The sequence below is a fragment of the Panthera tigris genome, chromosome B4, assembly GCF_018350195.1.
Source record: "Panthera tigris isolate Pti1 chromosome B4, P.tigris_Pti1_mat1.1, whole genome shotgun sequence".
Taxonomy (NCBI): Eukaryota; Metazoa; Chordata; class Mammalia; order Carnivora; family Felidae; genus Panthera; species Panthera tigris.
This window is the reverse complement of record NC_056666.1, coordinates 26,003,886-26,025,781: the sequence shown is the minus strand read 5'-3', so window position 1 is coordinate 26,025,781 and position 21,896 is coordinate 26,003,886. Positions and strand designations below refer to the sequence as shown.

General features: G+C 40.0%; 1 protein-coding gene and 1 long non-coding RNA gene across 12 annotated transcripts in view; one reads left to right on the top strand and one right to left on the bottom strand.

The window, feature by feature from the left end:
- The window catches only part of WAC (WW domain containing adaptor with coiled-coil), an 87,633-nt gene extending 70,885 nt beyond the window's left edge, over positions 1 to 16,748 (bottom strand). For 3 of the 11 annotated variants that reach the window (XM_042991300.1, XM_042991302.1, XM_042991307.1), the window contains exons 1-3: positions 15,717 to 16,033; positions 15,273 to 15,309; positions 13,500 to 13,713 (exon numbers count right to left, since the gene is read on the bottom strand). In XM_042991300.1, coding sequence (XP_042847234.1) covers positions 13,500 to 13,713; positions 15,273 to 15,309; positions 15,717 to 15,757 — 292 coding nt within the window. In that variant the 5' untranslated portion in view covers positions 15,758 to 16,033. Of the gene's footprint in view, positions 1 to 13,499; positions 13,714 to 15,272; positions 15,310 to 15,524; positions 15,577 to 15,716; positions 16,034 to 16,315; positions 16,601 to 16,726 lie in introns of those variants that run through there. The other 8 variants (XM_042991301.1, XM_042991304.1, XM_042991308.1 and 5 more) reach the window with 6 other exon arrangements.
- LOC102959895 lies at positions 16,728 to 17,546 on the top strand. Its single transcript, XR_446363.2, has 2 exons — positions 16,728 to 16,917; positions 17,228 to 17,546. It is a non-coding gene; the product is annotated as an uncharacterized LOC102959895 (long non-coding RNA).
- The last annotated feature ends 4,350 nt before the right edge of the window (positions 17,547 to 21,896 follow it).

Sequence of the window (21,896 nt, the reverse complement as noted above, 5' to 3'; positions counted from 1 at the left end):
TGCTGACACCTTGAAGCCTGGAGCCCACTTCTGATTCTTTGTCTCCTTCTCTCTCTGCTACTGCCCCGCTCACTCTCTCTCAAAAAAGTAAAAATAGACATTTGAAAAAAAAAAAAAGGATCCAAATGTCTACTGTTTATCAGAAAAGAGGGAAGTAGAATATAACCAAAAAACATATAACAAGAATTCCAAAAGGTGAGGAGTCAGAAACAATTTTAAAAAAGAGGGGGAAAGTAGCAGTAGGAGTAAGGAACAACTCTAAGGGCTCTCTTTAGACTAAAAGAGCCATAAGCAGAAGTATGAAAAAAGACCCCACTTACAAGAGAAGACTGGTGAAGTTTTACATTTTAGGATGAAGACAAAGAAAAATCTTAAAGGCTCCCAAGCTGGGGGGTAGGAGAATTAAAGTAAAAGACACACATCACAATGGAAAACTACCTATAGATAACAACCAGATTTGAGATCAGACTTCTCATCTGCAACAATGAATGGTAATCGCCAATTTAGAAGTATCTTCAGAAAAGAAAAAAAAAAAAAAAAGATTTGATTTTTTAATCTAGCCAAAAGATCATTCTTCTTGTATAAAGACAAAATGAAGACATGCAAAGCTTCAGATTACCACTCATAAAAAATATCAGTTATAAATCTCCATGCAAACATATAGAACATGTAAGGCAAAAAATGTTTTTAAAAAATGAGAAGTGAAATCAACTATCATAACAGAAAACTTTCTCACCAGTCAGAAAACAGATCAAAATTAAAATTACTAAGGACTGATATTATGTAGTTAGGTGTTACACAACTAAAGAACTTGATCTGACAGTTCTTTGTACCAAAAAGAAGATTATTTTCAAACATCCACAAAATACTTAAAATAATTACCCTGAGGTAAGGAAAAAATAATTCCACAGGCCAAGAAAATTAGAATTTAGCAGAAAGTTAAATAGTAATTTTTAAAATACTGGTTTATAAAATTCATTAAACATTTGATTTGAGAGAGACAGAGAAAGAGAGAGAGGGAGAGAGAGCAAGGGCGAACATGCCCTCAGGAGAAGGGCCAAGGGAGGGGGGGAGAGAGAATCTCAAGCAGGCTCCATGCTCAGCCCAGAGCATGACACAGGGTTCCATCCCACTACTCCAGGATCATGACCTGAGCCAAAAACTCAACCAACTGAGCCGTCCAGGTGCCCCAGCATTAAACATTTTTAAAACACACTCCCAAATACTCGGGCTAAAAAACAGAAAAAAGACAAAACTGGAATCACATCGAGATATGAATAAAAATGCAATCACTCTGCATCAAAACCTATGCAGTATGAACAAAGCAGTCAAGCTGAGAAAATTTACAAGTTTAAATGTTTTCAATAAACAAAACATCAAAATAAACTATCCAACTGATTCAACTGAAGAAATTAAGGCCAAAGAAGAATCCAATAAAAAACGAAATAAAAATAGAAAACAAGAGTTCTTTCTCTGTAGCTTGTTTAAAAATACCAATATAAGAAAAGAGTCTTTGGTTAAGTCTGATTTTTGAAAAGTACAGGATACAATGTTAATACAAAAAAAAGAGAAACTGTTGTTAGATACAAATTTTAAACTTTGTATCAATACATTTTCTAATAAAATATTAAAGGAAGCAGGGAAAAGGAAATCAATAACCGCACAAAAAACGTGAGAAGAGCTAAAGTTCTACCACTCATTAAGGCATTAAGAGCAGAATTTTATAGCAGAATTCAACTACAACTTTCATAAACAGGTAATTCCAATTATTATTTAAGCTGCTTCAAGAGGAAAAAAAATATTTCTCACCTATTTTAAACAGTGCTTCTCCTCTCACTTCTGGACATAAAGAAATGGGACACAAAATTAAAAAATAAAATAAAAACTAGCACGTCAGGGCAGCTGGGTGGCTCAGTTGGTTACACATCCGACTTCTGCTCAGGTCACGATCTCACAGTTCCAGAGTTCGAGCTCCGTGTCAGGTTCTGTGCTGACACCTGGGAGCCTGGAGCCTGCTTCAGATTCTGAGTCTCCCTCTCTCTCTGCCTCTCCCCTGCCTGTGCTCTGTCTCTCTCTCTCTCAAAAATAAATAAACATGGGGGGGGGGGAACACTAGCACGTCAAAACCATGAAGACCATGACCAAGAAAAGGTGCTTCAACATGAAGAAACATACTGTAGTTTATTATATTAATGAACTGAAGAAAAAAACAAAATCATCTCTCTTAACGGCTGCAGAAAAGCAGGAGATTCAAGGTCCATTCCTGACAAATACTTTGGCAAAGTAGGAAAAAGAAACCGTCTTATTTGGTAAAATACCCACAAAAAAACTAAAAGTACTCTTACAGGTGAAACTACAGAAGTATGCCCATTAAAGTCATGAACAAGGATGTTCATTGTCAACACAATAAACATTATTTGTTTTTCGGGTCTTTAAGTTCATTTATTTGGGGGGTGGGAAAAGGGGGGGGGAGAGGGGGAGAGGGGGAGAGGGGGAGAGGGGGAGAGGGGGAGAGGGGGAGAGGGGGGGAGGGGGGGGGAGAGAGAGAGAGAGAGAGAGAGAGAGAGAGAGAGAGAGAGAGAGAGAGAATGAATCCCAAGCAGGCTCCATGATCAGCATGGAGCCAGATGCAGGGCTCGACCTCAGAACTGTGAGATCATGATCTGAGCCAAAATTAAGAGTCAGATGCTTAACCAACAGAGCCACCCAGATGCCCTATCAACACAATGAGTATTATCTGGATACCCATCTTTGGCAATAAATATAAAATTAAAAAATAAAAACAAAAAATAAAAAGATTATCCAGGCAGGAAAATATATTTAAGTATATCCTGGTATTTTTGAAAACATGACGACTGCCCTAATAAGCAGTAAAATATGCTATAAATCTATAATAACTTAAGTGGAACCACATGAAATTGAGGATCCTTTTTTTTACTTACAGAAATAGCAACATTATACAAATTAACCTAATATAAAACTACAGTGAGGGGAAGCAGCTGAAATGTACATCATTTCATCAACACTGCTGTTCTAATTTTAATGAAGAAACAAAACATATAATTAGCACAAACTACATATAATGGCAACCTTGCACAGGCCTTTCTCTTTGGATACAGTCCTACTGATTTTGTAAAAATTAAGTAAACCTGTTTTAAAATAGAAAATGTGGGGGGACCTGGGTGGCTCACTTAAGCGCCAACTCTTCTTGATCACAGCTCTGGTCATGATCTCACAGTCCGTGGGTCCAAGACAGGCTCTGTACTACTTGGAATTCTGGCTCTCCTGCTCTGCCCCTCCCCAACTCGTGCACACATGCTCTCTCTCAAACAAACATTTAAAAAATAAATTAGGAAATTTAAGGTGTTTTTAACTCAACCCATTCTACCTTATCAAAAGAGAAATGAGAAGTGTCCACGTGACTGACACTTTGATGTTTCCCATATTAGTAAAATTCCAGAAAAGGCCATAAAAGCAACCAAAGTAACCCAATAACACATGTCCAAAATCTAACTTTCTAGGCCTCACTCCTATATGAATAAAACTAGTTGTTTCTTGGATTCACCCAGACTATCAGGTTCAAGCTTGAGCTGTTCTTTAGCATTTCTAACCATTTTGATGTCAAAAGTGTTCATACGGACCGCAATTCTCTTTAAATTCTACTTCCACTATCTTAACCCAAATCCTAATTACCTCAAATCTACAGTACGACAAGCAATGCTAGTAACATAAGACTTTATATAACCAAAACTTAGCCAATGTGCCCCCAAATCAGCAAAGGACAATTTCAAATCCTAAATGTATAATGTGCCAATGTACAAGGGCATGGGGGGGACAAACTAGTGAACGGTATATAATCCCCTCACTGTGCTAATAACATGTGCTGACAAAGTCAAGTTTTGAACAGTTAGGAGTCACAGCTCCAGTCGTTCTGCTCTAGACTGACCATACTTAAGTCTTTCCACGAACTATGGCAATGAAAATCCACTAATGGATTTAAACACAGAAATACTAAAATGACTGCTGCATTCTGAAACCTGTTCTTCCCAACACATCAAGAACATCCCAAAATTATGAGTCAGTGTCAGGGACTCACCCACTCCTTTTCAAGGTAGTAATAAAACTGGCCCAAATCAAAGGGGAGACTGAGGGGCTAAGCACTTTTTCCTCTTTCTTCAAAATAATCAACATTGACATTTAGCAGTTATAGAAAAGAGGAACTATCATAATTATACAAAAATATAAAATTAAGGTTTACAAAGTATAGCTCTGCTTTGTGACTTTAACATTGTTAATAATTTAAACGTCCCATGATAGGGGCGCCTGGGTGGCGCAGTCGGTTAAGCGTCTGACTTCAGCCAGGTCACGATCTCGCGGTCCGTGAGTTCGGGCCCCGCGTCGGGCTCTGGGCTGATGGCTCGGAGCCTGGAGCCTGTTTCCGATTCTGTGTCTCCCTCTCTCTCTGCCCCTCCCCCGTTCATGCTCTGTCTCTCTCTGTCCCAAAAATAAATAAAAAACGTTGAAAAAAAAATAAATAAATAAACGTCCCATGATAAATGAGACTCGGATATTTATGCATACAATACTATATATACAAATGCTTTAAAACCCTGAGAGGAAACCAAAAAAACGGCATAAAAGAAACTGGACCAAACCACCACAGAAAAGGCAACAGGCAGTATATTAGGTGAAGAAACTTTACCATGATCCTCTCCCATATGAGGCTCTCCCATATTTGGCTCCCATATGAGCCAAAATATTTCAAAATACCGCATTTTGCTAGCGTTACGTTTTGGCTAAAAACAACTAACTCTATTCAGACAGCACAGGTCAGAATCTTTCAGAAGAAGCCAACATATGTCACGCTCTTCTGGTATACGGTCACACGATTCAAAAGTAATGAAAGATTAAACAAAAGACTAACACTAAGTAAATATACCAGCCACACTCAGATCCTAAGTTTCTTTTAAAATGCACTTATTCCCAAAAGTCAATTTTAAGAAAACGGTTTATGAACACCTGAAGTCAGCCAGAGTACGCCAACAGGCGAAACCTATTTCGCAAACAAAAACTAAACGAAGTTCACCATTCAACGGTCTCACGACAACGTGAACGCACAGGGACGGCGTGGGTGGGTGGCGGCAGAGGACATGGAGTATCAAAGACAGTTTTACCTCACGCAGTGATAGTGGCTCCTGGTACCACCCCAGTAGCTTAGCAGCCTGCCCAGTCACTGATACTGGTTAGAAACTTGTCTACTGTCCAGCACGAATTCTACAGTAGGGCATCAGATGTATGTGCCGCAGAACACTAGGTTAGGTATTTAACGTATAACTACAAAGAAATTGTACTATTTATAAATTAGGAAAGATTAAAGAGAAGAAAATTCTTTAAAACTCAAGGTAACACGTTAACGTTATGATTTGGCAAATAAGCACTCTAACTTCTAGATTCCTGAATCTCGCTCAGAGTTCCTCCTCCTCTTACATGTACTCTCTCCAGACCTGCACTTCATAAATAAATTCATGTTTATTTAAAAATTCAGTTTTCTAGGCTACATCCTAGAAACTGCTCTGATTTATAGTAATTCAGAGGCAGTCAAGGAACTTGTAGATTTAAGTTTCTCAGGTGATTCTAATAAGCAGCAATATCTGGGGGAAATTATCCTTACATCTATCCTACCTTAAACTGCAAAGTTCTGGGTAGGAGCAGGTACCAAGTTAGAATTGCCGTGTCGTGTCGCCCTGCCCCCGACACGGCTCTCACTTGCCAGGCTCCTCAGTCGGCAACTAAAATATCTAGTATTTTCCTTCCTGACTCTAAAGAAAGCAGTAGCCTGAGACCTACACCTGCTGATCTACCACTAACTTAGTGACAGGAATACGCGTAAACCTAATCATTTAGGGTGCCACAGTCAAGGCACTCACCTAACTGCTTGGAAGTGTTTTAGATACATAATAGGCACAACAATCCTAGGGGAACAGGACACAAAAATTCAGAGTATGTAGTGTGCCTAACATCACCTAGCTACAAGTATCAGAGCCTAGACTTAAAACACTAATCTAACTGAAAGAAGACTTCAATCTATTAGGTAAGGATAAAAGATAAATATGCATATTCTCTAAGAACTAAAAAGTATTCCTGATCAGTCCTCTGAGACTGATACCATCAACACCAAGTGTCCACTGAATCCACTACACAAATCTTAAATACAAGCCCCCAAAAAGGGCATAACAGAATATGGAATATGAAACCATTTTAATAAAAATTCTGGAAAAGCTACCTGTGGAACCCTACTGACATTTTAGGACATAAAAATGTATACTGTGAAAACTGATTAACTCCAAGTGACAGCATTTAAGGCAATTTTATTTTCCCCCATTCTCCACATTTCCTAATTCTTCTATCACAAACGGGTCCTAACAGAGAAAAATTTTAGTACAGGAGCACTCTATGGCTCAAGGATTCATCAACTCTAACCATACCTTGCATTTTACATGATATTTCAATCATCAGGCATATGAAAAATTTCTTTAGTGGGGCACCTGGGTGGCTTGGTCGGTTAAGCAGCCGACTTCGGCTCCGGTCATGATCTCACGGTCCCGTGTCGGGCTCTGTGCTGACAGCTCAGAGCCTGGAGCCTGTTTCAGATTCTGTGTCTCCCTCTCTCTCTGCCCCTCCCCTGTTCATGCTCTGTCTCTCGGTCTCAAAAATAAATAAACGTTAAAAAAAAAAAAAAATTAAAAAAAAAGAAAAATTTCTTTAGAGAAATAGGAGTATGTGTGAAGCTAGATCATTCAACAGAATGATCATATTCTCCAGAATATGGAGAATATGTGTTGTCCAATTCAATAGCCAATAATCACATGTGGCAAGTAAGCACATGAAATGTGGCTAGTCCAAACTGAAATGTGCTACAGGTGTAAAATACTGGATTTCAAAGACTTCACACAAAAATAGGAATGTAAAGAATCTTAAGTGTTTTTAAAATATCAAATACATGTTGAAATAGTAGTATTCTGGACAAATTAGTTTATAAAATATACTAAAATTAATCGTACTTTACTTTCACTTCATTATGACTATTAGAAAACTATACGTGGGATTTGCATTTGTGGCTCACAATCTTCTTCCACTGGGCAGAGCTGCTGTAGATCCATTACTCACATGCAGCCAGCAACAGGGGCACCATGTGGGATCTTGTTAAAAAGACAGAGCCTTGGAACCAACCCCAGCACTACTTAACTAGAATATGCATTTTAGCAAGATCCCAAGGTGATTACTATACACATTGAAGTTTGAGAAGCACTGTTTCAGAAAACTAGAATATTCATTTCCCTTAAATTATACTGACAATCCCACTACTATCTACCCATTTACTGAAATGTTATAAGGTGTTATAAGGTGTCAGGCACTGTTCTAAGCAATAGGAATACAAGTTAACAAAACAAACTCACTCTCTGTTCTAGAGCGTATTCCACAGAAGATAAGCAAAAATAAACTAAAATACAGTTAGTTCTGCTATTAACACTTATTTTGAAAACACAAATTTGTCCCAGCACTATTGATAAATCAGGAAATTATTTGAGCATAACAAATTTCCCACTTCTGAGTGGTTTCACCTATGAAAAACACCAACTGCACCCAGCTGAACCAAGCTACGCAGGAATTCACAAGCACACCCCAAACATCTGCCAGCTACCTCGGTTCATCCTGCCAGTAGGAGTCTTTCTTATCCATCCACAATTTGTGTTACAACTTTACAAGGGTTATTTCAGGTAACCCTCTTCCCATCAATTCACAATAACTCACAATCTGCAACCCTTTCAAAAGATGCCCACTTCCACAAGCTAACTCCAGGTCTTTGTCAAAGTACCATATGTACTGCACTATTAATGGACTCCTTAACCATTTAATGTTATGCTAGGATTTGTTAGGTTTCTATCTTTTTAATGTGCCCCTAACCACATTTTTCCCGTAGGTCCTGTGGTGCTATTTTGCATAGCATGAAACCTTTCAGGAACACAGGTCATGTTATAGCAGAATGACTATAAATAAATAACATCAAGTCATGTTAAATACGAGCAAGGAACAAAGCAATGAAAAGGATAAACAGTGCTGGGGATGGCTGTTTCAGAGCGACCAGGAACAAACACTAGGGAAGGCCTCTGGGAGAGGGTGCCATTTAAGCACATTATTGAGTGAAAGTGCACCAGGAGGACATATAGAAAGATGAACGTCCCAGAGAGGAGGAGCATAACATGCAGTATCCTTGAGATAAGAACGAACTTCTTCCTGTAAGGCCAGAATGGAGAAGCACAAACAAGGGGGAAGAGTGGTAGGTGAAGAGGCTGAAGAAACTCAGACACCAGATTACACAGAGTATTTTCATATAGGCCTTGTAAGTAACAGAGAGTCACTGGAGGGTTCTGAGCACGAGTGATGTGAACTGACCAGTATTTTAGTGGACCACTCTGGACTGTGGGGGGAAATGATTGTGTGAAGCAAAAAGAACACCATTCAGCAGGCTCTTACACAGTCCCGGTAAGAGAAGATAGTAGCTAGGAGTATAATGGTTGCATTTTAAGTACTAAAAACTGGTTATAAGTGCAATCCAAGTGAAGTATTTAGGCTACTATTAATTATTGAAACTGGAAAGCAAGTTTTTAGCACTATATGAAACCTTAGCTTGATCTTCAAATTATATTTCTAAGAACAACCACTTAAACAGGAATAATCCTCATCAGCCTGTTTCACAAAGAGTTGTTAAAGAATGAGATGAGAAACAATGTAAAAGAGCTTTCAAAATTATGATTTATCACATAAATCATAAATGGAAAGGAAACTCTTCTTAGGATACATTTGCAAGACCTAAGTAACTGGTTTTGAAATGATTAACAAAGAGTTATCTCCAGTTCTTAGGACAGAATCCCAGAAGCGGAATAGTCCCACTTATAGAATGCGAGTCCCACTTACAGAAACCCTGTAAAGATGCCCCAGCTCATTGTTATCTTTACTCTTTCAAGCATAACATGATAAACTACATACACCACAACCATTCTGCACAACAGAAGACAAGAAGCAGATGCTTAACAGAGACAATCTAGAATAAGTTTCCTGTGAATTATGGACCAAAAATCCTAAATATGTTACACCAAAAACTTTAAATATATCTTACACGACTAAAAAACATTTTGTTCAATCAAGACAGCCTTTAAATATCAAAGCAAAAACTCTGGTCAACTTTCACATTAAAACTCTTTCTAAAACTAAAACACTGATTTGATAACTTGGTCTAGAACTACACACATATATTGTACCAATGTCAATGTCATGGTTTTGATAATGTACTAAATTAGGTATGATGTAACCACAGGGGATGCTGGGTGAAAGCATTAAGAGGATACAAGCAAACTGACTTTAAATTAATTAGTGCTATAGTAAACACCCACCAAATAAGCTTCCAATATGCTTAAATGTTTCATCTGAGAGTGTGAACAATTTACCAGAGTATAGGGGACCAATTTCTAGAGTCCACTATTCAATTTTATACAAGTAAATTTTCCCTCATTTGTAGAACTGTAAAACAGGGATGCTATCTGTTCTACCTCCCAAGAGCAACATGAGGATCAAATTAAACTGTTTATTTTTATAATACTTTCTAGCATTATAAGTGCAAAGCATACTTCCTTTCTATTCAAAACAAAGTTATCTGAGTAACTATAAGGCCATGTTACACAAGTACCAGTCTATCATCCAACATGTAAAGCTTCAAACGTTACTAAAGTATATTTTAAAACCTATAAAAGTACCCATTATCCCCAAATAGTTTCTACTGAACAATTTCAAATGTTATAGTATCCTTCGTTTGAAAATTAGATGAAAATACATTTCTGAATATCTCCAAATATATAGCTAAATGACAAAACAAGATAAAAGCTTTCACTATGCAGCTAAAAACTTTAAAATCTTTAGAACAATAATTACTAAACCACTAAGGGTACTTTACTTTGTACTCAAAGATATTTGAATGCTAACTAAAAAGCTATGCAAATTCAATGAAGTCCAACAAATCAGAAAACCAATAAAGATTATTCTGCTATCAGTCAATTGAGCTGTCTCCCCAGAAAAGAGGTTTCTAAAAAGTATTCCAAATGTATCTTGTAAGTTTCTTAACAGTTAATTCTGAGAGGAATAGTGTGAAAAATGGAACAACTCCCACGAGGCTGAAGTTTTGTGGAACAGCTTTCCAGAATCCTTGTAAAGATACCTTTCCCTCCTAAACTCATCTGTACTATCATCATTCTTAAATTTAGTTACTTGGTAAAATAATCATTTGAAACTTGTTCTCCAGAAAAAATACTTTCATAACCAAACAGAAAGTGTTTTTAAAATTCCACGAAAATACAAATTCAACCTGAATCGTATGCTCATACTTCTAAGGTCTGGATGTCAGCTGCACTTTTAAAACATGTCTAAGCTATAAAAAAAAAAAAAAAAAAAACAAAAAACAACCTTAAGATTCTTGTTTTTGGTTATTTTTAAACAAAACATTTTAAACAAAAGACTGCTTTGCAAATAAATCACAGAATACATAAAAAATAGCTTGATTCATGAAGTTAAAATATTATCCTCTCACAGAACTTCCCTTTACTTACAATAAACCACATTCCCTTTAATAAATCCTAAAGGACAAAATTTAACTCTTAACTGCACATATTATGTTGCAGTCAGTCTTTTAGCTAAGGATTTCTAGGACAAACAATCCAATAGACAATCCTTCTCAATAATTGCTTTCGTACTTTCCATGGTAAATTACTTAAAGTCATTTTATACATCTGAACTGGCACTTTTCAAGGAAATCCAAGGTGCTATAGAAGACATCTAGTAATTACTGTAAAAAAATATGTTGCGATGTGGATAGATGCCAGTAAAATCCAATCTCGGAAAAAAACACACACATTTTGTAAGTTCCACATCCGTTTGTTTTGTAAGATGCAAGTTACAAAGCATAGCACATAGGCTTTTACGTTATTAGGTATTTACTAAACTCATTAGATTTTTTTAAAACACTAAAATGAAAACACATCTGATATTAAATCAATAAACAATGCAGTAACCCGTTCTTATATCAAGTTGTTTCTTAACACATGGGCAGAGAACCCAGCTCACTTCCATCTGACTTTGGGTAATGGCTTTGCGTTTAAATAGACAAATACCTATCTATGTACAGATATCTATACATAAATGTATATTTAAAAATTAAAATCTAAAAAGATACAAATGTTTGTAATAAGATGATACTTATATACTTTGAAAAACTCCATTTCAAACACGTATCAGCAATCAAGACAAACACCTGGAGTCAATGTATAATGACAAAATAAGTATTAAAATGAGAAAATGACTTCGTATCTTTAAAAGAATGGACACCAAATCTGCACTCCAAACTTCAGAACACAGCTTCTATTAGTTAAAGTCTCCAGAGGAAGACAGATAAGCAGCTAAAAAGCGAATCAGAAAGTGGGGCCTAACTCGGCAAATGACTATCAGAAAAACAAGGAAGTTTCTTACAAATGGAAGAATCAGCAAACAGATGGAAATAAAGAAAACTAAAAGCCTAGAAAAGGTATCTGGAATTCATATAAGAAAATTAAAATAAAAATGAAGAAAAAAGGAGTACAGAGAAAGTAAGCAGTTAAGCTAAAACCACCACTAGCTGACAAGAGTCAGTCTTCCAAACTTGGTTCCAGGACAGGATCACATTTTATCTTTACTTCCAGGAATACAACACAATTGTTGCCCCATGTTTGTTGAATAAGTAACAGAATGGTCTTGGGATTATTTCACCTATAAAGGAATTATCAGGTACAGTTAACTATAAATGTTTGAAAGCACTTACAGAACTTTCCTAGAGTACCTAAACTGACTTCTTCCTGGATTTAGAAATAGATGATACATTAAACCAGATCACAATCACTAAAAGAGAACCCAAGATACTTATCCATAAGGAGATGAAGTGCCACATCCTATTTTGTCACAATCACCAAAATTTGAAAAATAAAGCACAGTACAATGCAAACAGTACCTGCCTTCCAAGAGCTAATGTTTAAGATGAAATCCACTACATAAGAGTGATTGAGAATAGTATCTCAGACTGTACGTAACACTAGGGAAAATTTATCCACAAAATTAAAAATATTAATAGTTTAAGTAATTTTGCCAAAGAACTTCTAACACTTAATAACCAAACCCACCTGCTACTGGTTACTTACAAACAAAAATAGTTTATCTGCATAAGTAGCACAGAACTACAGCTATGTTCATCAGAACTATATTCACCTCCCATCCAATAACCCATCTAAATTCTTCCATCTCAACACAATCTGACCATCTTCTGACATCGCTAATTTCCTCAACCCAGTAACTATGTACAGAGGAGACCCATGTTTCCGAGTTATCTGAGCACACTGAACAAAGCAGTTCTCCATCCCAAGAGGCAAAAAAGAAGACCAGAAGATGCAGGATATTTTTTAAAAGTAAGTATTGAGAAGGTAGTTGGCAGTCAGAGGCAGAAAGCCACATGGACTCGAGTTTCCTTAGTAGCTTCTAAAAGCACAATCACTGCTGAATATTTGTATATCAAACATGTTACCTATTAAGGAGAAATTTTATAGTGGGGAAAAAACCATGTTTTAATCACCTTAGTGAAATTGGTTTGTTGCTCAATACATGCTTTAGACATGAAATTGCATTTTTTGATAAATTCTGGGCAAATTAAATCTGAAGTTATTGAATTTACTTCATTTACTTTTTCTTAGCTTCCCACCACAACGAACTTAAGATGAGGTAAGGTAGTAACTTAAGGGTAACAGCACTATACAAAAGAAATGAGGCATACTTTTAAAAAGTTGAATATTTGTATGAACACAGCATAGAAATTACATTAATAAGACCCTGTAATTAATAATTACATTAATAAGAAAGTAACATTTTAAATCCTTACAACAAAAACCCGTAAGAATTTTATAATCACAACTGGTTTTTTAAACCTGTAAACGATCTCAAAAACCCTACTGAACTTTTAAATTCATAATGTATCAGTAGGAAATACATTTGAACGCCTTATAAAAGTAAATGAAGCAGCAATAAAAATTTTAAACTGAGCCAAATAAACTGAAATCTTTACTTGAAAAGGTGAAAATTCCTTTCTTGGAAAAATGTTCTGCATTTCTCTCATCATTAATAAAGCATTTGATAGGTTATATTCATAAAGGCATTCTCTTATTACATGCCATTGGTATCCATTTTAAAATGCTCGTCAGATCAGCACCTTACTTCTATAGTGACTTGTTTAGGGATTAATTGATGGAAATAAAATATTTTGATGACACAACCATATGGTCATGTCCACAGGCTGGAAAGATCACTGCTACCTATTGTTTTACAGAGAGCTATTGTTAAATATATGTGGAAGTTTCATTAAAAAAGCTACTCACCACCATCCCTCTCTCTAACTCTGTGAATATGCACATTTTTGGCCTTACTGTGACCTGTGCTGTCACTATATTTGTTTTCAGGACTATCAGATCTCCGCAACATTTTATTTGGTGGTGAAGGATCTGCGGCGTCTCGCATTTTTTCATGTCTGTGATCACCACTACTGGGGTGACTCTTCGATGAATACTTAAGTGCCTGTAAAACATCACCCCCCCAAAAAAAAGAGAGAAAGAATTGAAACTTTAAACTTAACAATAAACCAAATCAATTTTAGCATATGGTGTATTAACTTCAGTTTCGTGAACTTTTATCAATAAAATTAAAATTTCCATTTTCAATTCTGCCTCTAAGTTATTCAGACAAGACTTAAATGCCCCAGAGTTATAAGGCTCCTCATACAAATCATGTTCAAAAAAGGAAACAGAAAAATACTTCATTAAATATACTGTAAATACCAGAAACCAAACACCTTGGCACATTAATTCCACAGTAAGTTTTTCTGCAAATTACAAAGTTTAGCCCAAAGTAGAAACTCATGTACTAGTTCCATAGTCTGTGATCTTGTATACTAGTGTAATCTTGTGTTCTACAACTGATAGGCATAAATAAGCAGAAGCAGGTTTCTGAAAACCTACAAAAAAAGAAAGCATCAGGTTCTCCAGCTTTCTGATTCAAATAAAACATTTCAGGCCTAACTCACCTACTCTTGCAGGTGTGGAAAAATAATTTTAAGGCATAAAAACATTGGTCAATACTTCCTACTTCCTAACATAACTTAATGGAACTCCCTCAGAAAAATGGTTCAGTTTTATTCTAACACACACTTAAGACAACCATAATAGACCAGTCTTTCACAGTGTGTAATTACAATGTTTCAGAGGAGCAGATTCAAGAGAGTTTAATCTCTTGACTATCCAAAGGTAATGAACAACGATTTTACACTTCAAGGGACCTAAGGCTTTTAACTTGAGCTTTAACAACTCCGGCTAGCCAGTAACAGAACTATCAGCTTAGAAACCCTTTAAGCGATTAAATGTACTAAGTAGAATGTATTTACTTCTGGTGTCATCTGATAGTTACCGTTTATGAGATTCTTCCCCCTCAAAACAGGGCCCACTTCTATAATTTTTAAAAACTTGATATGCAGAAACCGCAGTAACAAAAAGGAACCTTACATACCTAGAGCCATCTATATTAGAATGAATTATCCAAGTATCCAAAGATCTCAACTCGTACAAAGAGAAAAGCACTATCTCTCGCTAGTAAGGCAATTCCTTGCGCCAAAACCATTCAAACGGGGAGGAGATAGTTTAGGACATACTAAGAGCTGCAGATCAATTAATCATTTCTTCCTAGGCTCTCCTAATTTAAATATCATTACGTTATTTTTAGTGCCCAAATACAATAAATAAATACTGCTTAGAAGTCACCTATCACCTCATCCCATCGATTCCTTCACACTGAAATAATCGAGTCAGGTCCTTCCTGGCTACGAATATTTTTCCAAAAAAAAAAAAAAAAAAGAAAAAAAGAAAGAAAAAGAAAAAACAAACCCTGAACTTCCTCCAGTCACCTGTCAAAATAAGTCACTCAACGTTGTTGGAGAGCGCTAATGGCACCAAACACAAATTTTAAGGGGACCCGCGGTGCTAGTTTCAGATTTGTTGCACCGAAGGGCCTGTAGCGACTTCTGAAGCCTGCGCTCGAGTAGCAGTTCCTCCCTTCCCCCTCCGTCCCCCCACCCACCCCTCCACCCCGGCCTCGGCTGGTACCTGGTAAGGCTGCGAGTCCCCCCTCCGGTCGTGACAGCTGAAAAACAGGAAGAGAGACGGCGATATGAGACACCTCGGGCGGGGAGGAAGAAAACGGGTGCCCCCCCCCCAGCGCCCCTCCCCGCGGGAGACCTACCAAACGTACCGGCAACGAACACACACACACACACACACACACACACACACACGACTGAAAGGCGGTAACGAGGGCAAAACGCCGCGAACCCGGCCCTCCGCTGCCTCCACACTCACTCAGTCCTCGCCTGCTCGCGCGGCTGCTCCTCCTCCCCAGCCCGATCCGGATCAGGGTTAACAACAAAAATGGCGGCTCGGCCAGCACCAGATAAGGAGGAACAGCCCCCCCCCCCTCCCCGCGCCGCCGCCGCCGCCGCCACCGCCCCCCGCCCGCGCTGCGGCCCGGCCCGAAACGAAAAGACAATTTACCCATCACTGAGTCTCTGCTGTTTCCTCGCATACATTACCATCAATGCCCGGCCTGTGAGTGTGTGTCGGGGGAGGGGGAGAGCGGCCGCGAGAGGCGGGCGGGCGGGCGCGCAGGCGGCGGGCGGGCGGCAGCACCGGCACCAGGGCCCGGCGCGCCCTCGGCGACTCTCAGCACCTCCCCGTTAGTGGCGCCGGCGTTCCCGGGCCATCTCCCTCCGCCGACACCACGCTCACTCTCAGCCCGGGCAGCGGCGCCAACTACACGGCGGCAGCGGCGAACCGGGGGGAGGGGGCAAGAAGACGCGTCCGGCTCAGCCCCGCGGAGAGCTACCGCCTCCTCCGCCTTCTCCTCCTCCTGCTCCGCCGCCTCCTCCCCTCCTCCCCCCGTCGCCGCCGCTGCCTGGTCCTTCTCCTCCGCCTCCTGCCGCCGCCGCCGCCGCCGCCGCTGGTGCCGCCGCTGCCGCTCCACCAACTACATCCGGGCAACTCGGACGCCGCGGCCTTCGGAAAACCTCGGCAGTTTCCGCCGCGCCCCTCCTCTCCCACCCTCTGCCTGCCTCCCCGCCCCGCGCGGCTCCGGAACGCCGCCTTCGGCAAACCTCGGCCCGCCCCGGCCTTCCTCTTCCTCTGAGGCCTGGCTCGCCTCCTCGCTACCCGGCAGGTCTTTCCGGTTGCCGCTTCTTTTCCTCACACGCAAATCTGGCCGCTGCCGTTCCAGTTTAGGGATAGTCCCGCTCGGGGACCCGCTCGAGGCTGTTCCCGGGGGCTCCGGGATGCGCGGGGAGGGAGCCGCCTTCGGGAGGAGGACGGTGGGGCGCGAGAGAAGCCATCGCGGACTAAATAAAGGAGTCTGCGGCTGCTGCGCGTGCGCCCAGAGGCGCGGGGGTGGGCGGGTGCCCTTGAGTGAGCTCTTCGGCCGCCGGCCCCCGCCCCTTCGGGCTCCGGCGGGGTGGTCGGACTCCCCCCCCCCCCCCCCCCACTCCCCGGTTAGGCGGCGGGCGGACGGTTACCAAGGAGCTTCCTCGGTTGGCAACGACAGCAGCCGCCCTCGGGGAGGTGGGGAGCGTGCCGCTGCTCCCTTTGGCCCGTTCCCGGGAGCCGGAACCCGGGCCTGGGCACCTGCCTCAGACCGGAAGCCGGGCGCGCGGCCGGCCTTCGGTGGGCAGGGGCTGCGCGGAGCTGGCCCGTCGACGCGCTGGAAGTAAGTGTCACCCCCGGAGGCGTGCAGGAAAGCGAGCTTGCCGGGCGAGGAAAGACGCAGGCGTTACGGGGTGTCGTACAGAATGCGGGAAGACCGGGCGCCCCAGCGGCTGTAAGGCGAAGGTCCCCGGTTCGAGGAGGGAGCGCGGGCGCGCGCGCGCGCGGCTTGGGGCAGTGAATTAAAACCGAAACTGATCTGGAGCGGGATGGTTTCCAGGGGAAAAGGGTTGACCCGCCTCATCCTTGAGTATTTTCCGTCCGCGGCAGTGTCCTCCCCACCCTCACCTGTATTTCCCGTTTTTCTCTTCTAGTTCCTCTTTGTCCTTGAAGTCCTTTGGTGAAAGAAAACTCATTCGAACGTTCTGCATGTGAATAAAGGCATAGGGGGTGCTAAATGGAGCTGCTACGAATTGAATTTTATAAACCGCTACCGGCGCAGTGCCAACTTTGGCGTATTGGGAGGGGAAAAGTCAGGTGTACCCCCCAAAATTAAGCGTGGGGTGGTTAGTGGTTGATATTCAGGTGGGTTTTTTTTCCCCTGCGCTGAATTTCTTATAAGGCAGCATTAACTTAACGAATAGATTGTAATAAACATAAAGGAAGTATATACTTATTTGCGTAAAAGAGAAAGGTAAAACGGGAAACCAGAAAAAAACAAGACCCCACCAAAAACCAGTATCCAAAAGTAGCTGACTTGGTTTCCAACAATTATCCTTATTGCTGGGCCTAATAAAGAGAAGGAATGAAGTGGGGAAGAGGCCCTGAAATCACAATTGATTGAAGAAAAAATGCTTACATACCCTCATTTGTCAAGTCCCCCTGCCCGATGTTAAGATTATTGCTTTTTGTGAGGACCAGTAAAAGCTTAATACCCCTTGTGAGCTATTGGTAACTAAAACAAAACTGCTAGTGACTGAAATGGGGAAAAAAAATTAAAAACCTAGAGTCTTACGTGCAATTTCTAACACGTTTGTAACAAATGCACTGAAGATACAGGTTAGCAGAGTACACACAAATATATAAATCCTTTGCAGAATCTTTTTGAAAACCGGCAGCAAAAATTATTACTAATTTCTTGATGGTAATCATGTGCTGAAACTTTGACATATACCGTTTGATCAAAAGCCGCGAACTGGAGGAAACTACAAGGCAATGTACAGTTTTCATTATTCATAGATTCCATATTTGCAAATTTGCCTACTCACTAAAAATTTGTAACCACCAAATCAGTGTGCATAGCATTCATGGGCATGCACACGGTGGCAAACAGTGTAACATTCCCAGCTGTGTTGAACAAGATAGCACTCCCTTATTAATTCAGCTCTCATATTGTAAATAAATGTACTTCTCATAATATATATACTTTTGTGGTTTTTGCACTTTCCATGCTTTTTATTGGTTTTGCTGTTTTAAATGCCCCTCCAAGCGTAGTGCTAAAGTGCTGTCTAGTACCCCTAGGCACAAAATGTGATGTGCCTTGTGGAGAAAACACAGGCCCTAGATAAACTTTCAGGCTTCTTATTTGTGCTCTTGACTGTGATGAGTTCAGTGTTAAGGAATCAATAATGAATATAAGATGTTTAAATAGAAACTGATGAAAATGTTGTGACCAGAGTGCTTCTGGAACCTAACCCTGTTTTCCCCTAGGAACAGATCAGTGTTCACGGTGACTTCATAGAACTACCTCACAAAATAAGAATCAGTTATTTACTAAAAGGTACATCTAAATGTTATACCCATGTTTTAAAAAATCCCTTGCCTATTTTTAGATTCCATTATCCATTGTTATAAACCCTTTGTGAATACCTTCAGTCCTTTCCTTCTCTCTTCCATTTTATCTTTCTAATCCACAGTCCTGGTTAAGTCACTGTATGCTTGCTGCAGAGCAGTTGAACTTGGCTGGAGAAAAACACAGCCCTGCTAACTCCAGATTGAGCTCCTTGTGTTCTCCCCATACCCTTAGTCTAATTTCCCTAATACGTTTACGCCTGTTCTCTTAAACAGCTGTTTAACTTCTTAATCCTACTCCTCCTGAGTAGATCCTTATTATGCTTCTAATCTCTCCAGGGAAATAGAAAAAAAAATCAGAAATCAATAACAGCTGTCTGCTACTCACCATTGCATCTACCAACCTTTCTATATCTGAATATGCTGCTATACTCCAGTAACTGTGGATAAACTGTCAAAATTACTAAGAGCAAACTTGGCCACCTTTGCCTTGAATTCTGTTTAACTCTTGGAATTGTCTACGATTTTTTCACTCTTAAGTGATTCATTCCTGTCAACTTGAAAACATGTTTTAATAGCTGCCATCATTTAAAAAAAAACTTGGGCCGCCTGAGTGGTTCACACTATTTCACTTTTAGAAAGGTCTTTCCTCTGAAGACTCTGTGTATGGCACCCCACCATTCTCTCTCTGTCATCCTCTTTTTTTTTTTTTTAACTATTTGCCATATAATACATATTTTGTTTATTGGTTGTCCCCCACTATAATGATATCTCTGTGACATCAGAAAAATATGTTGAATGAAAGGATATTTACCTACAAAATTGCTAAAAGAAATAGAAGGGGCGCCTGGGTGGCTCAGTTGGTTGAGCATCTGACTCTTGTTATCGGCTCTGGTCATGATCTCATGGTCATGAAATCAAGCCCTACATTGGTCTCTGTGCTGACAGCATAGAGCCCGCTTGGGATTCTCCCTTTCTCTCTGCTCCTCCCCTGCTTGGGCTCACTGTTTCTCAAAATAAATAAACACTAAAAAAGGAAACTAGCAAAGTATTGTCATCTTAAGAAGAAAAGACATGTGGCTATAAGATCCAGTCTGGCTGTCACAAATAGAGAAAAGCTGGCTTATTCCTAATGCGGATAAAATAGTGTATTAGATAACATTTGAAAATTTACATGTATAACAAATCTTAGACTATTTACATTCCTCTCTATTGAGAGATTGCAAGTTTGTATGTGCACAAAAGATCCATATTTCAACCAACAGATTAACGTATCAGCCAATAGAGAGGAAGAACTATTGGCCCATTAGGCTGTAGGTGACCATGATTTTAATGTGATCCTATTCATGGAGAAGAGTCAAAAAGTGAAGTCCTCAAGCCTCTAGTTGTAAAAGTGACTTAAAAAGGTTTTGCTAGAATTTATTTTTTTAGTTTTGTTTTTTGAAGGGGCGGGAGTTGTATTTGAGAGAGACAGGGAGAGAGCCGGGAAGGGGCAGAGGGAGAGGAAGAGAAAATCTTAAGCAGGCTCTGCACCCAGCACAGAGCCTGACACAGGGTTCAGTCTCATAACTTGTGAGACCATGACCTGAGCCAAAATCAACAGTCAGATGCTCAACCAACTTAGCCACCTAGGTGCCCCGGTTTTGCTAGAATTTCTAAAGGATCACAAAATAAGAATGTATTCCCTGAAATTTTTACCTATTTTCTCTGTCCTTGCCTTCCTCCCATACAGCATAGTATAGTGGTTAAAAGCATGGCTTTTGGAATCAGAATGACATAATGTAAAGCTCTGGCTACATTATTCACTGACTAGCAAGCAGTGTGACGTCAGGTAAATTACTAAAATTTCAGTGATTATGCTTCCTTGTCTCTAAAATTGGCTTGATAGGGTATAAGGCTGTTTGTCAGAAGTAAATGAAATTACATAAATACTTTAGCAGCACCTGGCATATACATGCCCTATTGCTGGTGGTTATTATTCATTCATTAAAAAAAACAAAAACATTATTGACCTGTGTATCATGTCTTGGGAACACAGTATTAAGCAAATTAACTTAGTTTCTGCTCTTACAGAGTTTATATATATATATATTTTTTTTTTTAAATTTTTTTTAAGGTTTTAGTCATTTTTCAGAGACAGAGCATGAGCAGGGGAGGGGCAGAGAGAGAGGGAGACACAGAATCTGAAACAGGCTCCAGGCTCTGAGCTGTCTGCATAGAGCCCAATGTGGGGCCCGAACTCACAGACTGCAAGATCATGACCTGAACTGAAGTCAGATGCTTAATCAACTGAGCCACCCAGGTGCCCCCAAGAGAGTTTGTATTTTAACTGCAATATGTAACTAAAAAGAAACCGTTTGAGTTCTCAGAGTTGTGATGTAAGGCTTTCATTCAAATATGTGGAAAACTAGGAAAGCTGCAACCAAAATCAGTACTTAGAAAAGGGGAGTAAAAATCTCCAGTACAGCACCATATTAGTAAATGGTGTATCTTTTTAAGCAGAGATAATAGTGTAAATAGTTAACAGGTCCAGAGGTCCTTATTTACTCATGTGAGGTCTGAATTTACAAACTAGCCACTTTTCAAAGTCCTTCCAAGTGATAGATGGTAAAATACAGCCAAGGCTGAGAACTGTACCCTAAACCCTTTGACTCTGTCTGGCAGAACTGCGGCCTGAATTAGACCAAACATCTGAGCAATTGCACACTGCCAAAGGCTATTGGAAAATACAGCAGTCTGATTCCACTAAAATTTAATAATCACTAAAATCAAATGAACCCTAAGTACATCTAGACAATCTTCTATTTATATATCTCTTCAACTTTTAACCAGGTTTTCAAACTTCCACTCTCCTCAAATCTACCCCCCTCACTTTACTACCTCCCCGACACTCTCAGAAGATCACATCATCACTTTCCTCCCAAACTGAAGCCATCAAATAGAAATTTTATCTTTCCAAATTTGCAAATCTCCCTACATGCATCCTCCCTACTTAACAACTTACTGAGTACCCACTATGTGCTGGGGATACATGAACGAGCCATACAAAGAAAAATCTTTACTTCCCCCTCACCAGCTTACCTTTTAGTGGGGGAAGATGGGAATAAAACAAATACGTGGTATGGCAATTTAGAAAGTAGTAAATACTATGGAGAAGAGTGGAGGGTTATAAGAAGGACTTGATTAAGAAGTAATCAATAGAGTAGTCATTGAGCAGATGACATTTGAGCAAAGACTCGAAGGTGGTGAGAG